Source organism: Podarcis vaucheri (genome assembly GCF_965113315.1).
Source record: "Podarcis vaucheri genome assembly, chromosome: 9".
NCBI lineage: Eukaryota > Metazoa > Chordata > Lepidosauria > Squamata > Lacertidae > Podarcis > Podarcis vaucheri.
The window spans coordinates 75,115,292-75,143,131 of NC_138767.1; the positions used below are offsets into that span (position 1 = coordinate 75,115,292).

The window sequence follows — 27,840 nt, forward strand, 5'->3', positions numbered from 1 at the left end:
TGCTACTTGGATAGTTTCAGCAAGGGGGCCAAATGCATAGCTGTCAACTCCCCCCCCCCCTTTTTAAGGGAAATTCCCTTATTCCGAATAGGATTCCTTGCAAGAAAAGGGGAAAGTTGACAGCTATGGAGATGTTCTGGAGACGGCTGGTTGCAGAGAAAGGGTTGAGGGTATTGAGCTTTTTCACTTGCGTAGGCATAGGCAAACTCTGGCCCTCCAGATGTTTGGGACTACAATTCCCATCATCCCTAGCTAACAGGACCAGTGGTCAGGGATGATGGGAATTGTAGTCCCAAACATCTGGAGGGCCAGAGTTTGCCTATGCCTGCACTTGCACTTCTTTATCTCTTTATTCATCTTTTGCAACCTAGAGAAGACGACCCGGCATTTAGATAACGCAAAAAGAAAGATTCAAAACACTGTTTTATCAATTACTGCAAATCAGGCATTCTGTAAAGGGATTTAGTAAACAAGCAGAATGTATTTGATATTTGACATCATTTGACACTTTGTAAAGATTACCAAACTACTGGGCGGATAGGGAGAAGAAAGGATTCCTAATGATTTGCTTGTTGTTGTTTAGTCGTTTAGTCGTGTCCAACTCTTCGTGACCCATGGACCAGAGCACGCCAGGCACTCCTGTCTTCCACTGCCTCCTGCAGTTTGGTCAAACTCATGCTGGTAGCTTCGAGAACACTATCCAACCATCTCATCCTCTGTCATCCCCTTCTCCTTGTGCCCTCAATCTCAATCAGGGTCTTTTCCAGGGAGTCTTCTCTTCTCCTGAGGTGGCCAAAGAAAGTATTGGAGCCTCAGCTTCAGGATCTGTCCTTCCAGTGAGCACTCAGGGCTGATTTCCTTCAGAATGGAGAGGTTTGATCTTCTTGCAGTCCATGGGACTCTCAAGAGTCTCCTCCAGCACCATAATTCAAAAGCATCAATTCTTTGGCTATCAGCCTTCTTTATTGTCCAGCTCTCACTTCCATACATCACTACTGGGAAAACCATAGCTTTAACTATACGGACTTTTGTTGGCAAGGTGATGTCTCTGCATTTTAAAGATTTGCTATTCAAGTGTAAAAAGCAATGGCTTCATAATATTGGTAATTAAATAACAGTATCTCGGTGGAAACGCAACCTTCAAGCTGCAGTAGCAGTTCATATGAAATCATATGTCTACAAGCTCTGGTTAGATGGTATCTTGCCATGAAACAGATACTATGATGGGCATAATATGGTGATAAAAGTGCTATAAGAGATTTTTTAAAAAAATAAAATTTTTATTAGGATTTTCTCAATTTTTTAGACAAACACAAAAACATAGACATACACATCCACACTACACACAAATAACACATATAATTTTAAAACCTTATTTTCTTAACCACTTCCCCGGACTTCCCCCACCTCCCCTTCTTGCATCCCAATTCCAAAATTTAGCTCAGCAAGTTCTTTATACCCAAATTATCCCTTATTATTATTTTACTTAATTCATCTTAATTAACCAATTTTACACTTCTAAGCCTCATTTTAATACTTGACATTTACCCCTTTTTCTAAGGTCGACCCAAGTTCCCTTTCACGAGGTTCCCAATTATTAAAATAATTACAAAACAACCTATCAAATAAAACATATAGTTATACCCCTTTGGATTCCAAAGCTTCCCCCCTCCCCCAGTTTCGATCCCCAATAATTGTCCTTCAGTCTATTGGCTCTCAGCCTGGATCTATCACGTCCGAGGCTCTTAAATCTCTCTCAGTCCCTTTCAACCGGTTTTGTTGATAGTCCTTTATGTTGAACATCAGATCTCGGAGCATCTTTGACCCAGTAGGGTCTGTATTTTTTCCAACCAGACCTCCATATTTGAAAAAAGAGTCCAGGTGCTGCTTCTTACTCTTTCTTAGTCCAAGTGTCCCTAATGTCCCAAACAATTCAATTTTCGCCTTGATCAAATTTGTAATCCATAGGTCTTCCGGACTCCCCATAGGGAAAAAACCCCAGTCCTCATTTTCCATTTCAAACCAAATTTTCATCATCCAGACCTTGCTTTCCTTGTATTCCAACTTAATAGGCCTCTGGTTGTCTTTTTTCACTTGTAGCATTTCAGCTCCTCCTTCGCATTCTTCCAAAACAGCAGATGTATCTTCCTTTCCAGCTGCAGATTTTTCTTGAGTCAAGTCCTTAGCCGCTTCAGCAGATTTGTTTATTTTAAGATTCAAGGTTGTAAGATTTGTAGCCATAACATCACTCTGCTCTTGCAACTTTCCCAGGAATTCAAACACCCTATCCAATTCTGCCTGTAATTTTCCATCTGTAGCCATTGTAATATCTCAGAACCCCCTCTAGAGGGATTCTGGTTACTAAGTATTCTTTCTCCAACAATCAGGTTATTTTGTTCTTATTTCCTCTCTTTTTCCAAAAACTCACAGTCCAATGTAACAAAAATAACCAGCACAAGTAGCAACAAATAGAATTTCCTGACTTTGACAGCTCATTTGACAGCTGTCAAGCTCGTAAATATCTTCTGCAGGCTCTCTTGTGGATCACTCCCAGTTCCGGGGGGGGGGTTACACTTCAACTCTCACGTTCAATTCTAATCCTCCAGTGCTAAATTATATATCCAAGTCGTGAAATTAAAAAATTTTATCTCGAAGAGAGGAAGACAGTCTCTCGACCTTAGTTATCAAATTCTTGCTTTAAATTGTCTGCAAAGGGGGGGGGAGGCAGACTTCCTTTTGGCACCTCCCCCGGTCGTACCGAATTCAATTTAAAAGAAGTTTTTAATTCCAATTTCCGTATTACTCACGGGTTGTTGCTTTTTGTAGTCCAAATGATCAAGGAAAGAAGTCAGCGCTCTCCAGCCATGGCTTGCGGCTTCACTCCGTGGAAGAACTCACAGCACCACGCCGCTCTCCGCCACCCGCTCCGAAGCCTTTAAAAAGGCTTCTTTGCAAGTCAGAGGGGGCGCAAATGGTGCCTGCCGAGTCACCAAGTCCACAGGCATCCGCGCCTGTGGTTTCTGAGGGTCCCCGCGTCGCCGCATCGGCAGGACCCCTCTTCCACCGAGCCGATTCCCTCCGAAGCTCGGAGGGAATCCGCCATTAGCTGATCGCGCTAACCCGGAAGTCCAAAGTGCTATAAGAGATATTGGTTATTGCCATTGTTGGAGAAGGGGACATGCAAAAATGGTCGCAGATACAACAGGCTATACTTTCCTAAATTTATTTTATTTTATTTTAATTCTATACCGCCTTATACCTGAAGGTCTCTGGTTGTACTTTCAGGATATCTGGAGTGGAGGGAAATGAAATGCCTTTGATATTAATATTTCACCTAGAAAAGAAACAAGGTGCTAGAAAAGAAGACATATCAAATTTCTGAAAGGGCTTAATGGTTGTCAGTACTATGGTTAACGGATGATTTAACAAAACTTATTTTGTAGGCTTAGCAAATGAAAAATACTTTTGAATTGTTTTCACCAAATGTGGGACGTGTTTCTTTTAGAGGAGAATCAATTTGTAGATTATCAAGTAGCATCGAGCGGCTCCCACACAGTCATATTATTTGTACTGTGTCATGAAATGGAAATTGTAATCCTATTTTATTTCAGTAAAAAAGTGGGGTTTTAAAATCATGGTAAATTCCTTCTTTGAAAACCTTCTAGCATGATTCCTGTGCTGGACCAAACAACACCGAAGGAAGGTTGCTCCTATTTATTTACTATTCGGCAGACTTCTAAAGGTAAAGGTGAAGTCCAGGCACGAACGACTCTGGGGTTGCGGCGCTCATCTTGCTTTATTGGTCGAGGAAGCCGACGTTTGTCTGCAGACAGTTTTTCTGGGTCATGTGGCCAGCATGACTAAGCCGCTTCTGGCGAACCAGAGCAGTGCATGGAAATGCCATTTACTTTCCCACTGGAGCGGTACCTATTTATCTACTTGCACTTTTTGGTGTGCTTTTGAACCGCTAGGTTGGCAGGAGCAGGGACCGAACAACGGGAGCACACCCCGTTGTGGGGATTCGAACTGCCAGCCTTCCAATTGGCAAGCCCAATCAGTGATTTAGACCGTCTGTGGGCCGGATAGAGAAGGCAATTCGGCCGGATCCCGCCCCCGGGCCTTAGGTTGCCTACCCATGGACTACGATTCTGTGATTCTATGATTCTATCATCATCATCATTTTCAACATCAACATCATCATGGCAAGTATAGGGAGTGGGTTTGTGGAGAGCTTGCTTTGATCCTTTGATTAAACTAATGTACATTAATGGATCTTGATTCAAAGAACAATGGCAGTGCTTTGCATTTCTGTTGTTTGGGTTCCTGTCTCCTAATACTTAACATCCTTCAGCAGTGGTTTAAAAAATAATAATAATGTAAAAAGGAAAGCCTTACCAAACAGGAATGGCCAAACACATTTCATCAAATGTAAAGAAATCTCACGTGAGTTGAGCTTTCCTGCTGATTTTAACACATCTAGGCACACCTTGAGGCAGTAGGAGACTACAGCTGTGGTGAACTGACATTTAAAATTTCATGTGATGTTTATGAACCCGGGGTGAAGTTCCAATAGAGCCTGAGACATAATGTAAAGAATTACTATTTTAAAAATATCCTGCTAAAATCTGAACTCTTGTGATCCTACATCTTAATTATGTAAGTATTTGGTAGCAAAAATGTCCTTTGCATGTTCAGACCCAGAAACCTCCCCCCTAAATAAGTTCACACTTGACTCAAATTTTGGTTTTTTGGCAGAATTTAGGTCACAACTTTATTGATTACAGCAAGTGACTGGCTGCATAGGCTCTGGCTTGACTAGCTCCCTGCCATACAGGTAGTGCTGACCCAGGGTTCCTGCATAGGTCAGCCAAGGGTGAACACCTGGATAAGCGGAAAGCTGGGAACGGGCTAATTCCGCCACCCAAATGTCCCCCTGGACTCAGGCATGGGCACAACCCCCTCACAGGGGTTGAACAAACCATCTAGTCCCTGGATTCCTTTAACGGAATACCCTTCACATTGGGATGGTGAGAGTGTTCTCCCATCCCTATCACCTGAACCAGAGCCTATCCACAACCTTACAAGTTGTGATGATTTGCTACGCGGCAGGTGAAACCCAAATGGCAACAGCCAGTCAGCTAAGTGGGGAAAATTCCTGCCATGCCCCTGTCCCAATGACAGACGACACATAACAGCATAGCAAGGTCAAGCACAAAGCCCTAAAAGTAGGGAGAGGTGGGCGGGTGTTCCGAATGCATGCGCTGAAAGAGGAAGCTCTGGGTCACAAGCATGGGCATAAATAGGTCCCTCGGACCGTTTGGACTGCGTCCCATTGGCCAGATTACACCCAGCTACGAGGGACCTACCAATTGGGTGTTGTGGCTTACCAGTTGTACCCACCCACAACACAGGGTGTCGGTTTCCAGGTCTCACCACAATATGCGCCCTCTTTAAGGGAGGACCCAATTTCTGAGTGAATTTGCCAGCAAATGATTTACATTTGGCCTAGTATTATTTGTTAAAATGCCCTAGACATTTTTCCTGGTTTCTCGCAGTGGAACAGTGAGTAACTGAGCTTTTCGGTAAGTAGTTTCTTGGGCTGCCGCTGTGTGAGTGGAAAGAGCTGGATGATTTTGTTTATTTCAGTTATGGTGATAACTGCTAAAGTGGACGCTTGTTACAAGACAGCTGTGTTTGGCGAGAATTTTAAGTTATTCATTAAATCATAGTTTTCTCTAATTGCTTCAGTGGCAGCCAAACTCTACCCGATGGAATGTGAGAGCAAACAGATTTGTGTCACACTCCATCTTGATGTTTGTTTTCTTAAATGGGTCTGCCCTCCAGGGACTCTCATAGAAATTTCAGGAGTTTGCAGTGGGTTGTAGTATTTAACAATTGGCTTCTGTGAATAGAGGGCTCTCTGATGCCTTTGACTTTACTGTTATGACCCCATGTTGTGAAACTGAGAATATAATGAGCTGAGGCCCCACCTAGTGAGGCCAGGGAGACTGTTGCCCGCCATCTTTCCTGGCTTCAGACTACGTGTGGTTATTCCCTAGGATCGACTATATTTTTGGTTAATTAACCTGTTTTTCTTTTCATGGTGAGTGACTTTTGGCTAAGCTGGAACTTCATGGATTTTGGAAAGCATTTTGGCATTTTCCTTTTCAAGATTTTTAAAAACCCTTGTGTCGTCTTTTCTTCTAACCTTGCCAGTTCACGGTGCTGTCACCTAGTAACACCTGAGGGAAACCGCAGAATCCTACAGGCTGTACTCTGCCCATATGACTGTACCAGTAGACAAAATCCTGCAGCCCGCACGTTCTATGTAAATCGAGCTCGTTGAATCATTTGCCTTACTTTGCATAATTCATTCTGGTTTTCCTTATCAAGCAGAGTGTAAAGCTATTCAGGGAACAAAAGCTCCGCGGTAGCTAGTCATAATCTTACTTAGCCACCTTTCTGGCTTTTGAGATTTCAACCGGCATAGCCATGCTGGTTAACTCCTTCTTGGGCATATTTTCACAGCTATAAGGACCAGAAACTAAGGATTATTATTTTTTGAACACAGTGTAAGCTGAGAATTGACATAGGAAACTGCCTTATACCAAGTCGGGGTATTTGTCCACTTTGGGTTTCAGACAGGAGACTCTCCTGGTCCTACCTAGGATAGCTCTACCACTGAGTTTTGGCTCATTGCAGGATGCACCTATACTCTGAATTCTACACCTGTCAGGGACTGGGCAGAGGAGGAATGGTGGAGACCGCCTCCCCACCCTGAGCCTTCCAGAGAGGAGGAAGAGGAAGACAGTATAGATTTACAACAGGGGTTTGCGGGAGGTCGCAGCTCAGAGGCAGATGAGGGGAAAAGTTGGAAGATCATGGGAGAGCCAGAGCAACACCCGGCTGACACTTTGTCATTAGAAAGCATTCCAGACCCTTCATCTCCCAGGACCCGGCGAGCCTTAAAAGTAGGAGAGCAAAGAGCTCAAAGACAGAGGGCACGTAGCAGCACCCATAGAGGAGGTGATGAGAATGAGGAATGAAGAAATGGGGTGGCGGGTGGAGATTCACTCGGGACAACGCCATTATTCAAGAGGCTGGGTTCTATAGCCTCTCTCTGTAAAGATTGAAATAAAAAAGGACTGTAAGAAACTTTTCCTTGTCTTTATACTTTCCTGGGCAACCAACCGGGAGCCGCTGACAGCATCTTGACAACAACCAAAACTATAACCTTCTTTTGTTATCGTGTATGAAGCTGCCTTTAAGGGACGCGGGTGGCGCTGTGGGTTAAACCACAGAGCCTAGGACTTGCCGATCAGAAGGTTGGCGGTTCGAATCCCCGCAATGGGGTGAGCTCCCGTTGCTCGGTCCCAGCTCCTGCCAACCTAGCAGTTCAAAAGCACAAAGTGCAAGTAGATAAATAGAATAAGTAGATAAATCTGGCGGGAAGGTAAACGGCGTTTCTGTGCGCTGCTCTGGTTCGCCAGAAGCGGCTTAGTCCTGCTGGCCACATGGCCTGGAAGCTGTATGCTGGCTCCCTCGGCCAGTCAAGCAAGATGAGCGCTGCAACCCCGGAGCTGTCCGCAACTGGACCTGACGTTCAGGGGTTCCTTCATCTTTACCTTAATTTCCCTGACAGGGACTCAATGCAGCTTACAGATAAAATAAGAGCAGCTAAAAACATGGGGGGATCATTAAAAATGGATTTGCTCCCCCTCCATCAATTTTTGCAGGCAGCAGTTTTATTATGAAATGGGCACATATCACAGAGGTGCAACCAGAAAAATAATCTGCAAAATATTAGAAGGATGTAGGACTAGAGGCTTGGGAGTTATGATGAATGGGAAAAAAGCAGCTTTGGGCTTGTGTTCTTCTCAACTGGCACTAAAAGCCAAATTATATGCAATGTTCATTTGACAGAAGAGAATGTGTGGGCCCATGGCATCAAAGCAGAAGCACAATGTTTGGCATTTTCTTCCTTTCCAGCGGAACTAGAAAAGAGAATGAACAGACAAGGTGGAGACGACGAGGTGACTTCAACAAGAACTTTCCTTAATCATTCCCTCTGATTAAACCTAGAACTGTCAGTTGCAAAAGTTGTCTAGATGAGTGGAAGCAGTGGGGGTACCCATGGAATATGGCACAGAGATTTTCCCTAGACAGCCTGCAGTTCTGTAGGTGCCATAGTGTCTATTCACATGAGTTGCTATTTGAGGAAGTCATTGCTAAAGATCACAGCAAAAAAAAAAAAAAAAAGGTTTTGAAGAAAATGCTATGAATTGCAGCCACTCCGCAAAAAAAGAAAAAGAGAAGGAGGAAAGAATCAAGTTCTGCAAATTCATTAAGTTCTGCCAATTCTTAAAAGGGATACAAAAAAGGGAGGCATGAGGAAGTCAGGAAAATAAGTTAACTAAAGATGAGAAATCAAGAAAGATGGAGTTTTGTTTTCTTTTATATGTGTTTTTCTTCTTCTTTCTTGTGTTCAATGTTTGTATTTTTGTATTTTGTAATTTTGTATTTTTCTGTTTTTGTATTTTTCTGAACTTTTCTATTGATAAAACTTAATAAAATATCAATGGGGGGGGGGAGAATCAAGTTCTGTTTACAATTCTCCCTCTCCCCTGAGAGTGTGTGTGTGTGTGTGTGTGTGTGTAGCAAAAAATTGAACGCTGCAAACATTTAGTGCTGTCCTGTTGTCAGGGAATACTGTTGCATGGTTAGATTATTTGCTTGGAAATATCTCAAAGCACTCAAATGTTAATTCGAATATTTGTCACACACAAAAATTTGAAAAATATCTGAAGCTCATTTCACCATTACACTTTCATAAGTAAATTATTTCAAAAGAACCTCCCAGCACAAGTCATATCTTTCAAGTCTAGCCCATTAAAAAAAACTCCTAGCAACAACTTCTCCCTTTCCATAATGTGATCCCCCCCCACTGCACAGATCAAATGGGGGAAGCACAACCCAGTATTTGTGGTGAAGTAGTAATTTAGAGTTCAATTTGCACAGGTGTGACTCTGCTTTGTGTATCTATAAGCCGGTGTTATCCACTGAGTTTAGCATGCTGTTCTGAACACTTGCATGCTGAGAAGCATTAACAAACAGTTGTGAACATAAAAAACCTGCCACTTTAACTGACAAATTAACACAATGATAAGAGTTGGCATTTCACAACTTCCCATGACACACAGTGGGACACCTAAGCTGGGTCTAATCTGATTTTCCATCTTGCCTCAATTTCTGCAGGAAAACTCACAGTCCCACTTATAGCCTACATACTCCATGAAGTCAGCTCACACTAGACAACAAAATCTTAGGATTCAACATGTTTCAAGGAAGAAATATGAAATTGCTGTGATGTGAGGCTTAATAACAGATGTGGATCACACATCCTTTCCCTAAAAAGCTGTAGCTTCCAAATTCGCTTTCCTATCGGTTGGCAACTAAAGGCAGCTTCATAAAGGGACCCCTGACTATTAGGTCCAGTCGTGACCGACTCTGGGGTTGCGGCGCTCATCTCACTTTACTGGCCGAGGAAGCAGGCATACAGCTTCCGGGTCATGTGGCCAGCATTTAACCCACAGCGCCACCTGCATCAGGGAAATTGGCAGGGTATAAATAAGTTAATAATAAATAAAAACATTCACTCCCACCAACCTGGCACAAAAGCCCCTGGACCTGTTTGTCTATAATTTGGCATATTCACTTAGGAGGGGTTAATATGCCTGTAAATTTCATGCATTTCTGTCAGATGGGAGAAAAATATGGCCATTTTTATTTTCCCAAAGTGACTGGGATAAGCATGAAGCTTCATTTTTCTGAATCTGGATTTAGACTCTGAGCCAAGTTGGACAGCCTCCAAAGCATTTCAGGCAAAATCTTACTCTATTCCAAAGCACCAAAGTAAGACTGCAGTGCTATGCCCACTTACCTGGGAGTAAACCCCAATGAGACTTACTTCTGGGTAGGCATCTATCGGATTTCATTGTAAATGTTGTAAAAGATAAGCTAATAGCTTTATAAACCTGGTGACTTCACTATATGCTGTCTTGTAATCTTGGAGATGCCATTTTTTATTATTGTTTCCCCCAGTTCCTTTCTAGTCCTGTTCTATTCTATTCTGCACATATGTGATTTAAAAACAATAACATCACCTTCAGTCCACTGGGGGAAAGGCACACCAAATAAAAAGTAGCTTGGTCTGTGACATATGCTTTCATTTAGCAACTCAGGTTATTGTTGGTTCCGAGTAGCAGATAATTCATTCTCCTCTTGCCCGTCTGCGGCCCTGAATTGGAAGGAGTCAAAGCATATTGGAAACCAACCTTTCTTCAGTGTTGCCCATCATATGTCTATCTAGATCTATGGCTTCGTAATAAATAAAGGCAGAACTCTGTGATATAAGAGAGGTTGCATTGCTGCCAAGAATAGTGGGCTTCTGTGGAGTTGTCCCTCCTCCTGTGTAGTCCTACTCATATCATGTTCTGACTCAGTTTCTCACAAATCAAAACAGATAAAACCTAATCATCAGCATGATGTCATGTTGCAAGCTTAACAGGTGCCATTTGGGGTAGGTAGGTAGAGTAATAACCCTTTTTGTTCTTACAATAGGCAGTTTCACCTTAGTGGATCTAGCAAAACAACAGGGCTACATCATGTGTAGGCAAACTAAGGCCCAGGGGCTGGATCCAGCCCAATTGCCTTTTAAATCTGGCTGTGGATGGTCCGGGAATCAGCATGTTTTTGCATGAGTAGAATGTGTCCATTATTTAAAATGCATCTCTGGGTTATTTGTGGGGCCTGCCTGGTATTCTTACATGAGTAGAATGTATGTTTTTATTTATAATGCATCTCTGGGTTATTTGTGGGGCATAGGAATTTGTTCATTGTTTTTTTCAAAATATAGTCTGCCCCCCCCAAGGTCTGAGGGACAGTGGACTGGCTCCCTGCTGGAAAAGTTTGCTGACCCCTGCGCTACATCCTCCCTGAGGTTGCATTTTAGATTTTGCCATTTGGAAGATTTCCTGTTTGAAAGAGACTAAGTGGGAATAAACCAAGAAAAGGCTATTTTGTGCATTTTTTATACTTCCTGATGGCATGTTCACTATGCCATTTTATCAGTCTCATTAAAGTATTACTGTCTCTGAATGTGCAGAGTGTCTGTTCCGGAAATATGTTCCATTTTTTCCATTGCATTATAGAGTACTCCTGCAGTAGTTTCCTTTGCCAGAATATGGTGATGCAACAAGCCAGGTTGCATGTAATAAGATTATTTACTCCCTGAAAGGGTAGCTTGTTTCAAGCACTTGATTATTTCTCTCAGTGGTATTCTTTTTAAAAATAAAAAAGTTCACACAATACTGGAGGTTAAGTCTTTAATGGGTTGATTTGTCTAAATGTCAGTGTAATCATACTGACATTTCCGGAAACATAAATCCCCCTTGGAATTGCCTTTTTGGGGCAAGCACACAAATAGGGCATAAAGAGACAGCCATTCTCTGTTTTCATACCAGGTATTCATACGTACAGTTATTCTCAACAAGGAAGTTCAGTTTTGTTACCACAGTGAATAGCCATTCATAAACCTAATCCCTCAAAAGGAATCAATTCCTTTCTTTAAAAATCATATAGATTAGGCACTATTGCATCTTGCGAGAATTAATTTAAGTATTCATTGTTGAAGAAGTACTTCGTTTTTTCCTACCGGTAATATTGTCAATCCATTTCACCAGGTGATCCCAAGCTGTCGTTTTAGTTTACTAGTGAGCATGCACACAGAATTACATGCACAGAGAATTACAGGCGATATTTCAGAGTGCTTTGAGAGATTTCATATAGTGCCGATTCAGGATTTTGTTTTTCTTTTTTAAAATGAAACCTGGAACCATCTTTCTTGCAGAAAGCTCAGATGGATTCCAAGTTGGAACCTAAACAAAAATGTAAGTTAATTAATAAGGCACTTACAAAACTGGTGTTGTGCTCTGAGTATCAAGTAGATTTTCTGGCAAGAAACTGGATGAGTATCGTTAAATAGAAAACACATTGCTCCTCACGCCAAGCCTTCAGATCTCGCTGCCTGTTTAAACAGACATTGTTCCAGAGATGGCATCTAGCCATTCTCCAAAACGATATGAAGCAAGCACTGGCACACAAGCCAAGCCATATCAAGAGATATGTGAAACAATGATCAGCAGGAATATAATCCAGGCTGCTGCTTCAGATTTTGGGATAGGCCCCAAAGATTTCAGTTCACGTGTGATAAGGGATAAGTTTCAAAGGCTTGCAGTTGGATGTACTCAAGACTGAATTGCGTGTCAAGGACACCCAAGACACCCCTGAATAAAAACACGGTTCACACATCATTTTTGTTTTGGTTTTTGGCATAATTTTGGCCACAACTTTATTGAATTACAGTGTGTGAGTGGTTGCTTAGGCATTGGTTAGTGACTATCTGTTCCCACTTGGAGGTAGGAACAGAACTGACAACCACACCTGTGTGGAAGTCAGTAAGGGTAAACAATTTTGGGGAGAAAATAGAGCTGGGTGTCACCTCTCCCCAAATGTTCCCTGGCCTTTGTCAGGGATACGGACAAAAGCATGGCGAGCCCCTGGATTCCTTTAATGGAATTCCCTTGCAGCAGCAGCATTGGAGAGCCACAGGCACAGCCAACCCTTACCCCTCCACCAACCAAAAAATTAAACAATGCCTAACCGCAACCTTACAGGTTGTGACGATTTGCTACGCAGTAGGCAAACCCAAATGGCCCCAGCCAATCAGCCAAATGGAAAAATTCCTACCAGGCCCCTGCCCCAAAGCAGACGACCCCATGACAGGCATAGCAAGGTCAGCGCAAACAAATCCTAAGATCATGGCCACTGGTCCCATCACCTCTTGGCAAATAGAAGGTGAAGAAATGGAGGCAGTGAGAGATTTTACTTTCTTGGGCTCCATGATCACTGCAGATGGTGATAGCAGCCACGAAATTAAAAGACGCCTGCTTCTTGGGAGAAAAGCAATGACAAACCTAGACAGCATCTTAAAAAGCAGAGACATTACCTTGCCAACAAAGGTCCGTATAGTAAAAGCCATGGTTTTCCCAGTAGTGATGTATGGAGGTGAGAGCTGGACCACCAAGAAGGCTGATCGCTGAAGAATTGATGCTTTTGAATTATGGTGCTGGAGGAGACTCTTGAGAGTCCCATGGACTTCAAGAAGATCAAACCTCTCCATTCTGAAGGAAATCAGCCCTGAGTACTCACTGGAAGGACAGATCGTGAAGCTGAGATGCCAATACTTTGGCCACCTCATGAGAAGAGAAGACTCCCTGGAAAAGACCCTGATGTTGGGAAAGATGGAGGGCACAAGGAGAAGGGGATGACAGAGGACGAGATGGTTGGATAGTGTTCTCGAAGCTACCAGCATGAGTTTGACCAAACTGCGGGAGGCAGTGGAGGACAGAAGTGCCTGGCGTGCTCTGGTACATGGGATCATGAAGAGTCGGACACGACTAAACGACTAAACAACAACAACAACGGGCGGGTAATCCGATGTGCGCAGTGAAAAGAGGAAGTTCAACGCTGCGCACAGGGACCTATATAGCCCCCCATCAATCAAATAAAATTGCAGCCATCAATTTTCCCCAGCAACATTGGGGGTGCCCAATCAAATTCGTGGCCATCCAAACTAACCCACCCAGCAACAGGGGATGTCATGGTTGCTCCCATTGCAACACGTGCTCTCCATGAAGGAGAACCCGCTTTGCAAAACCAAACTAAAGCAAAAAACATTAAGAGCACTTGTTGTAGTTGCTTTTTAAAAATATATGTATACTATACCTCTATGAACCATAGCTCTTGACACAAGTCAGTCATTTACCCTTTTTAAAAGTAACGTTACTGAGACCTTTGGCATGCATATTTCACCACAAAACTAGCTTCTCTTACACATTGGGCTCTGAAATAAAGTTTATATATGTATACCTCCCCCAAACCCAGTGCTTATTAAAATCCATAATTTGTTTTTATTCTAAAGAAAACATAATGATAATTCTTGAAATAGTCTGGCCGTTTTCAACAATGCAGGAGCCAAGTTAAGTGGAACAGAAGCATAGAATCATGGAATTGTAGAGTTAGAAGCGACCTCCAAAGATCATCTAGTACAATCCTTGCAATGCAAGAATCTCAGCTAAAGCATCTGTCACAGATGTCCCTCCAACCCAAGAAGGATACCCATGATCATATTTCCCGCTTTTAAAACAGAATAGGAGAGCACTTCGATCCACAGTGCTAGGGCAGGAGGCACTTGAGATTGTTTCCTCATGTCATTTTCATGCTGAAAATTGCCATTCTCTCCCCAGGATTATTATTATTTATTTGTAGGGCAAATCATACAGATACATACAGTGGTAGCTTGGTTCTCGAACAGAATGCGTTCCGGGAGTCCGTTTGACTCCCGGAACCATTCGAAAACCAAAGCGCACCTTCCGATTGGCTGCAGGACCAATCGGAAGCTGTGCCAGACGTTTGGCTTCCGGAAATCATTACAAAACTGGAACACTCACTTCTGGGTTTCGATCGTTTGGGAGCCGATTTGTTTGGGAGCCAAGGCATTCGGCTTCCAAGGTATGACTGTACCATCAACAAGGGTTGCCCCTCACAGAGTGCATCAGTAGTAGCCTACTCGGGAAATCACCAAACGTGACCTTCATGGTCTTAAAGACCTTTTGCCTTGGCCTCATCCAGCAAGTGGAAACAACCTTCTGCATGTAGATACACACTGGAAACATATCAGGCCCCAAAGAGGTGACTGACTGTGCCTTTTCAGATACAGTGGTACCTCTGGTTGCGAACGGGATCCATTCTGGAGGCCCGTTCGCAACATGAAAAGAGCGCAACCCGCAGCGGTGCGTCTATGCATGCACGGGTTGCGACTCACCGCTTCTGCGCATGCGCATGATGTCATTTTCCGCTTCTGCGCATGCGCGAGTGGCGAAACCCGGAAGTAACCCTTTCCGGTACTTCCGGGTCGCCGCGGGACGTAACCTGAAAGAACATAACATGAAGCGGACATAACATGAGGTATGACTGTACATTTAAAGTCCACAGTTGTTACCCATGACTCGCAATGAGAGCATGGTTGCAGTAAAGAGATCTGAAAGAGGCAACTTCTTCATATTATACATTAAGCTGAAATTGCAATATATATGGGGGTAATTTAACAGTTCTAACAGTCAAACTTTATATCAGCAGTGCAGAGCAATTCTGCATCATCCAGCATTCAGACGTTGCGAAATATGGTAACAATGAAATCCAGCATTTCTCTAAAAATCCTCTAAATAATTTTTATTTGAAGAAAATTCATGACAGAAAATAGAAGGAAAAATTAACACGGACTAAATGGAGTGCATTTTTTATGGAAGAAAAACCGGCGTGTAGTAGATGTCAAAGGTCACTGGTCATTTCTCCTCTCCTGACCCTTCTGTCTAGTTTCTTCTGCTCTTTCCTTCCTTTTGTCCTCTGCTTTAAATGCATTTTTAAAGTACTTTTCAAAGTATTAATTTTTTGGTCCATTATTTCAACGTTTGAGAGCAGGAGTGTGCTATGTGAAAGGAGTGTTGCCATGGTAATATCTCATTATTGCTGAAATGGAAAATAATTACTTTGCCAAAATCCCAGGTAACCTGTCAGTGCCTGAGTTGAGGGTGCCTGGGGGGGAAGCCTTGACTCTTTGTTGGAAAAGTGGAATTTTAAAAACCGTCTTTCCTCCTTATAATTATACTTCCCTACCCACCCTGGTTTGGTTTCCCACACCATTTGGCTCCGAATGCCATTTGGCATCCTGGCAAAATTCAGAACATATGATTCTAATTGGGAATAGGCCTTCCCTACCGAACTTTTTGCAGTCAACTGCCTTCAGTTTCTCTTCTTCTTCTTTTTCTTCTTCTTGATTTAAAGCATGCCGAAAACATCTGATTAAAAATCTGGGATGGCTTTCAAATTGCAATAGAAAATGGATGTTTATACTTTTTTCCATGTAGAACTCCATAATTGAATTTCTACACTTTCCAGCCACTAGAATTTTTATATTTATACATAAATGAAAGCAAGAAATACATGACTTGACCAGAAGCCATGTGAGTTTGGTTTCCCCTGGGGCAGAAATTCTCAAACTCTGCTGCTCCACCACCACTTGAAGGCTGCTGTGGGGTTTAGCAGACCACTTACTGATTTTCCCTTTGCATCATTCAAACCTGCGCCATATTACAGAAATCCTGAGCTGGAAATTTGTTGCTAATGGAAAGATATGCAATACTTGCTTATTTTTAGCACCCTTCACTTTATTTTATCATTTATTTATTTTATTTATTTGTCAAATTTCTATACCGCCCTTTGTCCTAGGATTACAGGATGGTTTAACAATATAAAAACACAAAAATATGACCGATAGCCACATTGTTACTTTAGGAAGACAAAATGTATAAGTTGGTTTGCCCACAAAATTATAATGTTTGGTATATCAATGGTACCTTTTTATTCAGTCAATAATTACAAATTGAAAATAGCTTCTGAATGCTTTGTTACAAATGGAGCAACGAGCAATTGAACTGCAAGGAACTAGCTTCTCTTTGGTTTTGACAACTTATGAGGATCAGGCAAAAAACAATAATAAAAAAGAACCCATCAATATTATACTCAAACAAAGAAAACTAATGCATTTTGAAAATCATTATCACTCCTTCAGCGTTAAGCAACCACAAAGCACCTATTTTCATTCAAAAGTGCTGGGAAAGACTACATGAAACTTGATCAGCCTCAGAACATCAATATCAGTTTCTGTTTCTTCATATTTGTTACCGTATTTACCATGAACTTCTAAAAAATTGAAGGTTTACCTGGATTGAAAAAAGCTTCTTTACCTTTTCGCATGTCAGTTCATTTCTTGATTTGAGCATTTCCAAACATAGGCCAGTTTCTTTTATACGCTTCAGAAGATGGAAGAACCTAAAGTAGATGAGAAGCAGAAGGAATCAGAGGCTGTGTTGTGCAAAGAACCTGCCACCATGTTACAATATGTTTGGCAGAATCCCAGACTGCATTCCTGGTTATGTTCTGTGCTCTGTAATGTTCAAAAGTTTAAAATGGACTTCAGGCATATTTTTCAGCTCCTTCGTGTTACTCTGTACTTCCTTCCACTCCCAGTCTCTTGGGGCCTGTTCAAGAAGACAGAAACATATCCACCTACAATGGCCACAAGCAAAAAGGCACCGATTCCTTCTCCTTTCTCTTGTGATGATGGTAGTGCCCCCTAAAAATGCATCTTACTCTTGTACTTGAGGATTGTCATCTTCAGGACTTGCTTGTACTCGGTGTACAGGAATTGGAACAATCTGATTCTGCACACCGGCGTCCTGAAAAGTCTTCCCAATTTATGAGAATCATTTTGGGACACCTCGTCTTATACTCATCTTATTCATCTTTCTCAAAGAAAATATTTCATGATGCACTTTCTCAAACATTTGGGGAGAAATGAAGACTTTGGGTGAGGGACGCGGGTGGCACTAGAACATACAGAGCCTAGGACTTGCCGATCAGAAGGTCGGTGGTTCGAATCCCCGCGATGGGGTGAGCTCCCGTTGCTCGGTCCCTGCTCCTGCCAACTTAGCAGTTCGAAAGCACGTCAAGTGCAAAGGTACCGCTCCGGCAGGAAGGTAAACGGCATTTCTGTGTGCTGCTCTGGTTCACCAGAAGTGGCTTAGTCATACTGGCCACATGACCCGGAAGCTGTACGCCGGCTCCCTTGGCCAGGGAAGCGAGATGAGCGCCGCAACCCCAGAGTCGGTCATGACTGGACCTAATGGTCAGGGGTCCCTTTACCTTTAAGACTTTGGGTGGGGGAAAATGAGGGAGGAAAGCATTCTCGTCTGATTTTTTCTCCCCCCAGTCCCAGGCCTTCACACCTGTACCCACAGCATCACACATTCAGAATGAGGTGCAGAAGTAAATTCATTGATGCCATCTAGTCTCTTAGATGCCCAAAGAGGTCTGCCACCAGCTGGAATTGTACAATAGTCTTAATTGCTGTCAATACTCTAGTTGGATGTTCAACTTGACGGTAAAGTCCTTTTTATGTAAGAACCTCCTCAGTTGTTACAATTTTAATAGTTTAAATACAGTGGTGCCTCGCAAGACGAAAAGAATCCGTTCTGTGATTCTCTTCGTCTAGCGGTTTTTTCATCTTGCGAAGCAAGCCCATTGACGGATTAGCGCTATTAGCGGCTTTTAGCGGCTTTTAGCAGCTTAGCTGCTGATCAGATCAGCTGATAAGCGGCTTAGCAGCTTAGAAAAGGGGGGGGAGGAAAAAAACCCAGCAGGAACTCGCAAGACATTGTCGTCTTGCGAAGCAAGCCCATAGGAAATTCGCTTTGCGAAGCACCTCCAAAACGGAAAACTCTTTCGTCTAGCGAGTTTTCTGTCTTCCCTCCTTGCCTCATTGCGAGGCATTCGTCTTGCGGGGCACCACTGTATATGTGTACAGTTTTACTTCTATCATTGTTTAAATCAGGGGTAGTCAACCTTTTTATACCTACAGCCCACTAATGCATCTTTCTTGGTGGTAAAATTTCCTTAGCGCCCACCAGTGCTCGATGGGAGGACTTGTGCCGTAGAACCCGCTACCACCCACCTAGAATCCTGAAACACCCACTAGTGGGTGGTAGGCACCAGCTTGACAACCCCTGGGTTAAATATTTTAAAATAATTTTTATGCGAAATGATTTACAGTCATACCTCATGTTACGTCCGCTTCATGTTACGTTCTTTCAGGTTACGTCCCGCGGTGACCCGGAAGTACCGGAAAGGGTTACTTCCGGGTTTTGCTGCTCACGCATGCGCAGACGTGCAAAATGACGTCATGCGCAGAAGCGGCGAATCACAACCCGTGTGTGCACAGACGCGCCGCTGCGAGTTGCGTTCTTTTCATGTTGCGAACGGGCCTCCGGAACGGATCCTGTTCGCAACCAGAGATACCACTGTATAATGAATTGAAAAGGATGTTTAAGATAACCTTTGTTAAGAGACCAGAAGATTTTTGCTAGGCATTTCAGGTCAAGATTTGCCAAAAGATAAGAAGAAACTATTTATGTATGCCACAACAGTGGCTTAGGAGTCTACTAGCCCAAAGATGGAAAATTGATGAAATACTAACAAAGGAGCAATGGCAAGAAAAACTGACGGAATATGCTGAAATGTCAAATCTAACTAAAAGACTTAAAGATAAGGAAAATAGAGACTTTAAAGAAGACTGGGAACCTTTTATGTTGTATTTACAGAAACAATGTAAGGAGATGGACTCACTAGCAGGGTTTGACTAAAAACATTTACAACCAGCAAAACAATTGTGGAAAATATAAAGATGAGGTTAAAAGGATAAAAATATAACAATGGTTAATGTAAAGATTATTATACTTAGGGACAGATAACAAGCAGGACAAGTTAATATGTTACAAACCAGAAAGGGAAGTTGGGTGAAGTCATGGGGTGTGTGTGAATTTATTTTGTGATTATACTATAAGATGTAATCTTGTTAAAGATGAAAAACCCAATAAAAATTGTATTATAAAATTACTTTTATGTTTTCACTTTTATGTGTAAGCCACCTTGAGTCCTATCACGGAAAAAGGGGTGTAAATAAATATTAACAACAACAACATTGTCTGAAGCAGATTTGGTGGGGTGGGCGGTTAGTCCTGTCAGGCAATGTTGGATATCACCAGTGCTTTTTTTCTGGGGGTGGGACGTGGGGGGACTCATACCCCTAAACATTTTGTGAATCGAAGTTTGGCCTCATTGAGGGGCAGTATTTCAATCTGAGCAGGAAAATAAGAGTACCCCTAAACATTTTTTTGGGGGAAGCGCTGGATATCACCCATATACTTTGTGTTGAGAGAGAGTTTTGGTATCTCAAAAGTTCGATTGACAATGCACTGTCCAGGTTTAGAAAATTTATGCTTCGGAGCTGATCTAGGGTTGCCATATTTCGAAAAGTAAAAACCAGGACACCACGAAATTGTTGAGTTTTTTGTTTGGTTTTGTTTTTTTTTAAACAAAACTCTGCCTTTCCCCTCGGACGTCAATTGAAATCCCGGTAATGTCCGGGAAGATCAGGAAGTATCACAGCCCTAAAATGATCAGGAATAATTTCACTGTGGCTGTCTTCTAAGATGGAAGTGAAATTCACAAAGGGAAATAATTGTCTGGAAATAATTTTTTCCTGAAGGGTGTGTGTGTCATTAATATGCTTTTCTCAAGGGGGCCAATTAGTAGGGAAAATCACTGAATTTGGGATTCTGATCTTGAGATTATCATTGTAATTTTCATTGTTTTTAAGGGACGGTGGGGTCGTCAGGTCTTGGATGCAATAATTGCAGAAATATGTGGTTGGTAGTGGTAGCAATAAATAATAATTATTAATAATAATTATTTACTAGTAGTGATAAATAATAACTGTGGGGGTTAATTTGTTTGTTTGATACTATGTTATATATTTTTGTGGTTTTATATTGTGACCCTTGGATGAAGGGCACTATAGAAATTTAATAAATAAAAATAAATAATAGCACTTACGATGCTGATAACACCATTTAAAGTGTTATTATAGTGTCAGTGCAGTGCTTATCCTGGTGTGATTTTACATTATTTGGTGGCAGATTATTTATAAATATAAAATAAATATTATATAAGCATAAATATGCTATTTATTTTTAAAGTTTTTTAAAATAAAAAAATGACTTAGCAATCTTAGGAACAGATTGTGGGGACAAAGTGATATGGTGGAATTGATGGTGTGAGGTGATTTTTGTGGGAATGGCAGTCAAGGCTGACCACTTGTTATACAGTGTTTACAATCCTGGGCAAAACACTATGTGACCAGGCTTAGCCAAAAATTAAGCGAAACCTTGAAGTTGAGGGATGCCAAAAATTGGTTGAGTTTGTGTCTTAAATTGTGTTTTGATTTAATGCAGAATCGCTGTTTTGCGGAAGGTGTTTATTTCTATACGTTTGCAAATGAGATTCTTCTTTTCAATACCCAGCCAGACTGAATTACTTACAATTTTTCTTGGCTGAGAATATATTTTAAAAAGAAAGTGCACTTGAAGGGGGAAAAGAAGGCAAATTACAGCTGATTTCTTTCTGTTAAAAGAATGATTTCTTCCCTCATAGGACAGTGACAACCTCTGGTGGGATGCCTTTGCAACGGAGTTTTTTGAAGATGATGCAACCTTAACTCTTTCATTTTGTTTGGAAGATGGACCAAAGCGATACAGTAAGAGGCAAATGCATTATAATATTCACTTTTGCTTCGTTGTATTTATACAGTCTCAGGGGGCAGCTGTCATGACACTCTTTCAGTGTGTATTGAGTTGCAAATAATAGCTTGCCGTGGAGAAGAGCATTAGACTTCAACTTTAGTGCATTAGACTTCAACTTTAGACTTCAACTTTTTTTGCTCAGCTACGAAGCTAACTTGGGAAAGTCACTTGCTCTTAAACGGTGTCACAGGTTTGAGAATAAAATGAAACAACCCCTTGGAGGATCGGTGGGATACAGACGGAACTTTTTTGCTCAGAAAAATAGGCATTTTGAAATACATACTCATGCTCTGATCGTCGTCTGGGGCCTTGCGCTAAATTCTCTGGATTTCCTTGCTATACTGCTATACTTGCTATAGCCCATTGCTATACTGATAAAGACCTGGTAGTTGTTTTATTTACATCTTTAGTTAGTTTTAAGATTTTGCTCAGTCCTTTGTTAGTTTTGTGCTGCTGAATTTTCTTAAATGGATATTGTCAATTGGTTAATTTGAATATCTATTGGATTTCATTTTGAGTCTCTTCAGAGAAATGGGTATGATAGAAAAATATAAAATAAGCCTTTCTTCTCTCTCTCTTTTTTTGGGAGGGTGTGGGGCACTGTGCTAGGGTGATGTTTGATTAAACGGTTACCTGGGAATGATTGAGCATAGAATACCATACCCTCCAACATTCCTCAGATGAAAATAGGGAAATTTCTCACTCTGCTGCAACTGACCCTCTGTCCCCCATTTTTTGCCCCCTCAGCACAGCGTTTCCTATCAGAAGAAGGGGGAGTCCACCACCAGCACACCAACGGGATATGGCACCCCCCCTACACCGTCCTGAGAAAACTCATTAATCCCGGTTTTGTTTGGTTTTATTCTTTGGTAGATTTACAAAAAAGAAAAGCTTTCACCAGCAGATAAATTTTAGAAAGGGGCAAGATTAGACGGTGATGCATACAGTCAGGTTACAGCTGCTTCAGGTTGCGTTTTTTTGGGTTGCGGACCGGCGAAACCTGGAAGTACCGGAACGGGTTATTTCCGGGTTTCGGCGGTCGCGCATGCGCAGAAGTGCTAAATCACACTTTGTGCATGCGCAGAAACGCCGAATCGCAACCCACGCGTGCGCAGACGCGGGTTTCGAATGTTCATCCTGCACGGATCACGTTCGCAACCCGTGCGCCCACTGTAAAGCATTTTTTAAAAACGAAAGCAAGACTCATTTTGTTCCGCACAGCTCCTCCTTTCTTTCTGCCCAGGGTGCCCCTGCCCTCTGCCTCCACCTCAGAGCCGGCGTATCATGCGAGGGCCGATTGTGGTGGCGTCAGCCTCTCCTCCTCTTCACCTGCTCTCCAGCAGCCACTCGGATCTGCCCAAGAGAGGAGAACGGCAGTGGTGGCCATGGAGAGATCAAGGGATGCTGCCCCTGCTACTGCCACTCAGGACAAGTCCTGGCTCATTTTCCTCCCCAAGTTCGGCAGCAGCACTGGAGGGGGAAATAGGGACATTCCGGGATCAAATCAGAAGCTGGGATGACTTTTATAATTCTGGGACGCTTGGAGGGTATGGAATTCTGGAAGTGGGTGGGGATTTTGAGTTATGGAATTCTGGAAGTGGGTGGGGATTTTGAGAAGAATAGGCCTGCATAATAATAATAATAATAATAATAATAATAATAATAATAGTAATAATAATAATAATAATAATAATAATAATAATAATAATAATAATAATTATTTCTTTATTTATACCCCACCCATCTGGCTGGGCTTCCCCAGCCACTCTGGGCAGCTTCCAACAAAATATTAAAATAGTGTAATACATCAAACATTAAAAGCTTCCCTAAACAGGGCTGCCTTCAGATGTCTTCTAAAAGTCTGGTAGTTGTTGTTCTCTTTGACATCTGGTGGGAGGGCATTCCACAGGGCGGGTGCCACTACCAAGAAGGCCCTCTGCCTGGTTCCCTGTAACTTGGCTTCTTGCAGTGAGGGAACTGCCAGAAGGCCTTCAGTGCTGGACCTCAGTGTCCGGGTAGAACGATGGAGGTGGAGACGCTCATGACAACATGAGCTGATATTGGTTTGTAGAACCTAAAGCAGGCATCCCCAGACTCGGCCCTCCGGTTGTTTTGGGACTACAGCTCCCATCATCCCTGACCACTGGTCCTGTTAGCTAAGGATGATGGGAGTTGTAGTCCCAAAACATCTGGAGGGCCGAGTTTGGGGATGGCTGACCTTACATAGATGCCTCCTGTTCTCCCCTCATGTGATTCTGACCCTGAATCCATCTCTCCTGCCAGCCCCCTTCCCAGCCACCCACATATTGGGTGTGCCTGCTATAAGGGTGGAGGCTCCCTGTGCAAATTAAAAGCAACTAGGATTCTGAATTGTGTGGGCAGCTGGTGAATTCTGAATTGTGTGGGCACACAGCAGGCACCCCGCTTTGGGCATTTATCCCTAATATCCATAGCATGAGCACACAATGGTGGGGCAGGATCAGCAGACACAACACAGTTGCGGTTGTGTGAGGAGGAGAGAACAACTGAAGAGGACTCTGGGCCTGTTGGGCTCTGGGGGTCAAATCCTGTTAGGCTAGGGCTTGACTGACTAATAAACTTTTGGACTTGTTAAAGCTTGCCGCAAGCTATGCAGAAAGAATTGGTTCATTGCTAGTTCTGACACAAATGGAAGAACCCAATATAATGTCAGCAAAGAAGCAAATATGTTATTGATGGTCCAAGAAGGTAGAACCCCTGAGTGAGGGGTGGCGAACCTTGGATGTTGTTTGACTACAACTCCCATCATCCATGACCACTGACTGTGCTAGATGGAGATGATGGTGAGTTGAAGGGCATTTGAAGAGCACCTTGTTGGCTACCCCTGATCTAAATTCGAGTCAACAGATGCCCCCACCATCAACAGATGTTGCTGGAATAATTGACCTCAAAGCAGGGAATTATGGGATATAATAATAATGAATAAATGTAACTGATAGAAGTAGTTATGGAAGGGAAGGATTCAATTAGGAGCTCTTGTAAGGAATAATTGGTTAACATTTTTGTTGCATTTGAATCACCAAACAAACAGAGCCATAATTATGGGCATATTAAATACGATTTGCTTAACTATACATTTGTATATAACACACACAAACATAAGTAATTTAAAAAAAAGGAATATGAACAAGAACACGGAAGCATCCATTGCCATTGTCGGTCCTCGTCTGAATTGAGCTTCCCCAGTTAAGGAGAAAACAAAAGCTGTACAAATCACAACAACAGTTTGTTCTTAGATCACCAGCTCTCAAGGGGGTCTTGCAATTATTTCATCTTTCAGTCAGGGCTTCGGTTTACAGGCTTGCTCTGTTTTGAACTCTCCACATTTAGCAGACAGCACAGTCATTAGAAATTAGTTGTGGCGACAGGAATCTTTTTTACTCTTTGACAAATTCTTTCGTATGTAGCGGTCCTGTTTTACAGAAGCACAGCCCTGTCCAATCTAACTGGACTTTAATTGCTTTTTTACTGATATATCTTTGCCTCTTAGACTGATAATACAACTAGCAAATTTGATATCTGACAAGTTGACTCAACCTAATTGGGACAGATCAGCCACTACCAGTTTTGCTGGAGGCTGTAATTTGAAGGTCTGTACAGTTATCACTTGCTTTGAAATGCAAGAAATAGTAATTCTGTCAACAATAATCCTTTAAATGGTGTTCATAGTAGCTTTTCCTTTGGCTCCTCCGAAAAGAGGCAGGACTTGTCAAATAAACACCCAGAGATAACTGATTAAATGTGTGTGGGTGATGCAGTGACAGCCAGTCACTACAAGAAATGTAAGAATCTTCCAAGATGTTGAACTCAAAACATGAAGGTGTTGCAGGTGGGAGAGAGGGAGAGAAAAGAAACGAGGATTGTTCCGACTGAATGTGTTGGAAAGTATTTGCTGCACGGCTTTGTAAGTTTTTAATCTGCCTTGTTTCATGAGGATGTGAATCAGTGAAATACTTAAGTCATAGCAACAGAGCGACTCTGCCACTGCTGCCCAGACTTACTGCACAGAAGGGATGGTTCTTCCAGCCAGCTCAAGCAGCCTTTCCTAGCACTTGGGGGCCAGGCACCCCTCGACCCCTTAATGCGCCTGCCCTAGATGCAGGCAGGCACAAGCCACCACTTGTAGTAGCTATCACAAATCTCTGATATGGGGAAAGGAATGGGAACTTCATAGAATCCTAGAATCATAGAGTTGGAAGAGACCACAAGGGCCATCGAGTCCAACCCCCTGCCAAGCAGGAAACACCATCAGAGCACTCCTGACATATGGTTGTCAAGCCTCTGCTTAGAGACCTCCAAAGCAGGAGACTCCACCACACTCCTTGACAGCAAATTCCACTGTCAAACAGCTCTTACTGTCAGGAAGTTCTTCCTAATGTTTAGGTGGAATCTTCTTTCTTGTAGTTTGGATCCATTGCTCCGTGTCCGCTTCTCTGGAGCAGCAGAAAACAACCTTTCTCCCTCCTCTATGTGACATCCTTTTATATATTTGAACATGGCTATCATATCACCCCTTAACCTCCTCTTCTCCAGGCTAAATATGCCCAGCTCCCTTAGCCGTTCCTCATAAGGCATCGTTTCCAGGCCTTTGACCATTTTGGTTGCCCTCCTCACTGGATCCAGCGGCGGAGCAATCAGATTGGGTGCCTGGGGCGGCACATGTGCCCTGCGCCCAGGGGTGGGGCCAGCCACCCACGGGGCCAGCCGGGGCAGGACTCTCTGTGGGGCCTCCGAGGAGTCTGCCTGCCTCCTCCCACTCAGCCGCCCTACAGCTGAGGGGGAGGCGGCGGGCAGACCGTTTGGGGCAGCGCAGAACCTGCAGGTGCCCAAGCCACTGTGTCACTCCCAGGTGTGCTGGTCCCGGGGAGTTACCGTGCGGCGTGGTCCAAGTCCAGTCCGAGGTTGATGGTGCTGTATGGAGGCTGTCCATCAAGGGTGAAGCAGGGTCCAAGGCAAGGAGTCAGGTGAGGTCAGGAACTCTGGCAGAAGAGCAGGACAGGGCGCCAGCAGGAACAGGCTAGCAACAACGTTGCTCCCGCAACCTGGGACTGGGGCTGGCTGGCTTTTGTCTGCCCCAAGGCATAGGGCGGCCCCGGTCCACAGGGGACTCGCCTCTCCTGGCCTGGAGGCGAGCACTCCTCCTGCGGGAACTTAGTTCCCACCTCCTCACTGCCCAGGCTGCTCTATATCACCAGCGCCTAGATATTTGTATGTTGTTATGTTATGTTATGTTATGTTATGTTATGTTATGTTATGTTATGTTATGTTATGTTATGGCCTTCAACTATCAGAGCTCCGCAAAATACATAGTTCTCAAATTGTGATTATTATTTTTTTTAAAAAAGCCTCTGAAAATGTAAAGCAAAGACATTTATTTTCCATCTTCTCCACAAACACAATTTTGCTCAGGAACTACTAGTCCAGTGCTCCAGTAATCTAATTATTAATTTATATATGACTTAAGGCCAAAATAAGCTTATTTATTCAGTAAATTCCATATAGGACTTCCAAATAGGGGCATGTAGGATTGCAGCCTTAGTTGTCCTGTTTGTGATCTCGGTTAGTAAAAAGGTAAAGGTAAAGGGACCCCTGACCATTAGGTCCAGTCGTGACCGACTCTGGGGTTGTGGCGGTCATCTCGCTTTATAAATACAGGGAGAGCGAGATCTGTCCATTTCTAAGCAGACCACAAAAACATACCTTCTACACAAACACATACACCATTCATGGCCCCTGAAGGACCAGGTGTGCCGCCTAGGAGTCATTTTGGACTCACAGCTGTCCATGGAGGCGCAGGTCAATTCTGTGCCCAGGGCAGCTGTCTACCAGCTCCATCTGGTATACCGGCTGAGACCCTACCTGCCCGCAGACTGTCTCGCCAGAGTGTTGCATGCTCTAGTTATCTCCTGCTTGGACTACTGCAATGCACTCTATGTGGAGCTACCTTTAAAGGTGACTTGGAAACTACAACTAATCTAGAATGCAGCAGATAGACTGGTAACTGGAAGTGGGCACCAGTGGCTCCCGGTACATTTCCGAGCACATTTCAAAGTGTTGGTGCTGACCATTAAAGCCCTAAATGGCCTCGGCCCAGTATACCTGAAGAAGCGTCTCCACCCCTATCATTCAGCCCAAACACTGAGGTCCAGCTCCGAGGGCCTTCTGGCGGTTCCCTCTCTGCGAGAAGTGAGGTTACAGGGAACCAGGCAGAGGGCCTTCTCGGTAGTGGTGCCCACCCTGTGGAACGCCCTCCCACCAGATGTCAAGGAAATAAACAACTATCTGACTTTTAGGAGACATCTAAAGGCAACCCTGTTTAGGGAAGTTTTTAATGTCTAATGTTTTACATTTTTTAAATGTGCTATAAGCCGCCTAGAGTGGCTGGGGAAACCCAGCCAGATGGGCGGGGTATAAACATCATCAT

General features: G+C 43.1%; 1 protein-coding gene across 4 annotated transcripts in view; it reads left to right on the forward strand.

Moving 5' to 3' along the window:
- Positions 1–27,840, forward strand: part of LDB2 (LIM domain binding 2) — a 235,000-nt gene that overhangs the window by 74,631 nt on the left and 132,529 nt on the right. For 2 of the 4 annotated variants that reach the window (XM_082237458.1, XM_082237459.1), the window contains exon 2: positions 21,229–21,331. In XM_082237458.1, the coding sequence (XP_082093584.1) occupies positions 21,229–21,331 (103 nt within the window). Of the gene's footprint in view, positions 1–21,228; positions 21,339–27,840 lie in introns of all 4 variants that reach the window. The other 2 variants (XM_082237460.1, XM_082237461.1) reach the window with 1 other exon arrangement.